Genomic DNA, 3,369 nt, shown 5'->3' on the forward strand with positions numbered 1-3,369 from the left:
TTCTTTGCTCTTGGTGTAAATCGAACACATTTGTAGAGTCGTTTAAATATGTTGGATTTAAATATATTGGATTTTAAACTGTCATACAATTTTTTTCATCGATAATTTGTAATTGGAACCATACTTCTTATTTATTCAAATTGTATTAATATGTAAAGACCAAGTGTAACATACATCATCGTTAAATCTTATCTTATAAAACCAGTGGAACTTCAAAATCGTTAAAATTCATGGCTCCTGCCGCATTGCACGGGTACACAACTAGTATATATAATAATCATAAAAAATACTTTAGTTTTTAATTAAAAATTAAAAGAAATGTCAAATAACCAAATAATTATTGATTTAAGAGAGTATAAGTTAACAAAGTTAGAGCTAAGAAACCCAATGGTAACAAAAGTGAAAGCCAAACAGTTTAAGAACAACCACAAGGTGGTGTCTCATTGGTTTGAGCTTGGCTTCAAAGGTCAAAAGTATCAGGAGGTCTTAGATTCAAATCCAAGAAGAAATAAAAATTCTCTTGTGGCCACGAAGGTTCAAATGCTGTGACTACGAGCTATCTGTAAAGCAGGTTGTCGTCTTGAAATTAGTCGGCTCACATAGCGGGTTGGATATTCAAATTAATAAAAAAACAGTTTAACAAGGAATGTAAATGAATTTTTTTTATAGGAGAATGAATATCAGTTTAACAAGGAATGAAATTTTGGGTTTACAGAGAAATGAGCTAATCATATTATAGAAAATTATACAGTTTTTTTTTTTATTTTAATTCTATTGATTACTGATTAATACCTCTAATAAACATCATATATATTTTAATCTCATTATCAAAAATTCAATCATTATGATTAAAAATTATTGCGTTTCTAACTTTTATTTTGTGGGTTTTACATAGATTTCCAAATAAAAATAAAGAAGTAAACCACAAATAAGAATATATTAAAAAAAGGAAAAAAAAGGAAATTCAATTATCCGCCATGAGTGGACAATGAAGCCATGCTTTGTGCAAGTTGCTCCGCCAGCTGCATCTGTAACTTAATATTATACAACCGAATAAGATCCTCCTCCGTCAATTCCACCTCCACCACATTCCCACCACCTCCGCCACCGTCTGCCGCCGTCCCCTGTCCCTCCGTCGCTCCACAATCCGGCGAATCATCCTGGTACAACCCTGGCACCACCTCCGTGGTGGCACAAGCAGTATGTACATTAAAATCACAACCTTGACAACAATAAGCCCAGTGCCTTCCCTCCAAAACCTTTCGACATATATGACAATATTCAAGATCCATATTACTTCCACGCCGTGGAACCACCGGAACACCATAGAAAAGACTAAGTTTATGTTGGTGGGTTACGTGAGTTACTGACATCGGCATAAAAGCACAACCGACGTGAAGATCGAACTCGCAGAGGGTGCAGCAGTAGGAGAAGGATTTTCCGGCGAGACCACAGGCGTTGCAGATGAAAGATCCGCCGGCGTAGGTAGGATAAGGAAGGAGGATGAGAGGGTGGGGTTTATGAGATGGGTGTTTTACGTAACGGCCGGCGTTGGCACAGTGGTCATGGAGGAAGAAGTTGCATTGGTGGCAGGCGTGGACGGCGGCGGTGGTGTTGTCACAGGAAGAGTTGCAACCGAAGCAGTTGACTTGTTGGCTTAATTCATAGACACGGTGGATTACTAAGTTGTGGGGATGGCTGAAATGCTTGTACTCCATGTTTTCCGACGAAAAGACACCGTTGATTCAGCATAAATAGATCAAAAGGAAGTGGAATGAATCGAAATCCATCTGAATTTGGAGCATCTCTGGATTATAAATTGGCAAAGTCAACGGCAATTGCTTAAAATCGAAGATTTCGGTGTGGAAGACAACTTGTGGCTTTTGACTTTTTCACCGGAAATTTTGGTGTGGAAGACGACTTGTGACTTTTGAACAAAATTGGGTGCTTAGTACGTGACAAGTAAATAAACCTCTTAATATACTATTGTATAAGAATTAGTTATATTTAAAAAAAAAAACTCTTAAAAATTTCTTTTTATGTATAAAGTATTGTTTTTTAATGCATGTTATTTAAAACTCAAGATTACAAGTAAATTATGCGTAAGTAGAACTTATTAAAGTTCCATATTTAAATTTGTGTAACTAACTGCAAATAAACATAATCAAATACGGGATAAACATCTCATTTTAATTATAAAAAATTTAAATATAATTAGGATAATCATTGAGTTCTAACAAAATACTTAATTATTATGTTTATAAAATGTTATATTATTAAACCAAAATTAAATTATTTCATTATTAAACTTAAATTAAATTATAATAAAAAAATTTAAAGAAATTACATAAAAATAAAAACTTTTAAATAGTTGATTTGATATTAACATTAAGAAAAAAAAAATTCAAAATTTTTATGATATCTTCAAAATTATATTTTTTTCACAAAAAAATTCATGATTGTTTTATTAAAAACACATAAAATCATATTATAATATCGACAGAGACAAAAAATAAAATATAACATTAAAATCGAGATGTATCTTGTTGCATTACCCGAGTACCCTTCTAGTAAAAAATAAAGTTTCTTATCTAAAGACTTTGTAATAAGTTTATAGGACGTTTTTGGACGTCTTAACAAATTTTTTAGGACACTTTTAATAAATAAAAAAATCATATTAGTTATTTTACAGGATATTTTTAGAAAGTATCCTATAAACTCATATTCTTATATTACATTTGTGTTTATAGGACACTTTTTTCAAACAATATCCTATAAAATAGCTAATATGTCATTTTTAAAAAGTGTCATAACAAACTTGTTAGACACCCAAAAACATCATATAAACTTATTACAATGTCTCTAGATATGATGTTTTTATTTTTTGCTCATATATTTTATGTCATATAAAATGGTCTATTAAGATTCTTATTTATTGGTGGCGTACTATAAATTTAATTTTAATGTAATGAGACTTGACAATGTGAATGGGAGGACTTTTGGTTGTATTTCAAACTGCATTTAAGGTTTTAAACAAATCATCTGAGGTTTAATTAATTTCAGAAGACGAAGTGTTCATTAAAGCATTCGTTTTATAAAGGGGTCTATAGGACGTCTAAATTGTCTAAACATCTTAATAAAGTATTCAATAGAATTTAGGTTTATAAAACCAAACTATAAAGTATCATATCTAAAAACGTTACAATAGGTTTATAGGACACCTTTAAGGTGTTTTAACAAGTTTTTTAAGACGATTATAAAAAAAGTGTCATATTAGCTACTTTATAGGAAACTGTTGAGAAGTGTTCTATAATGTTGATCATCTCTCTCTGTGATCTAAAGATAATTCATTTAATCTATCGAAGTGTA

At 31.1% G+C, this 3,369-nt stretch overlaps 1 protein-coding gene across 1 annotated transcript; it reads right to left on the reverse strand.

The window, feature by feature from the left end:
* Positions 1 to 968: 968 nt before the first annotated feature.
* On the reverse strand, positions 969 to 1,718 carry LOC112517760. Its single transcript, XM_025125136.1, has one exon. It carries the CDS (start codon positions 1,716 to 1,718, stop codon positions 969 to 971), a length of 750 nt encoding a protein of 249 aa, XP_024980904.1.
* Positions 1,719 to 3,369: the final 1,651 nt, after the last annotated feature.

Source organism: Cynara cardunculus (genome assembly GCF_001531365.2).
Source record: "Cynara cardunculus var. scolymus isolate 2C chromosome LG 9, CcrdV1, whole genome shotgun sequence".
Taxonomy (NCBI): Eukaryota; Viridiplantae; Streptophyta; class Magnoliopsida; order Asterales; family Asteraceae; genus Cynara; species Cynara cardunculus.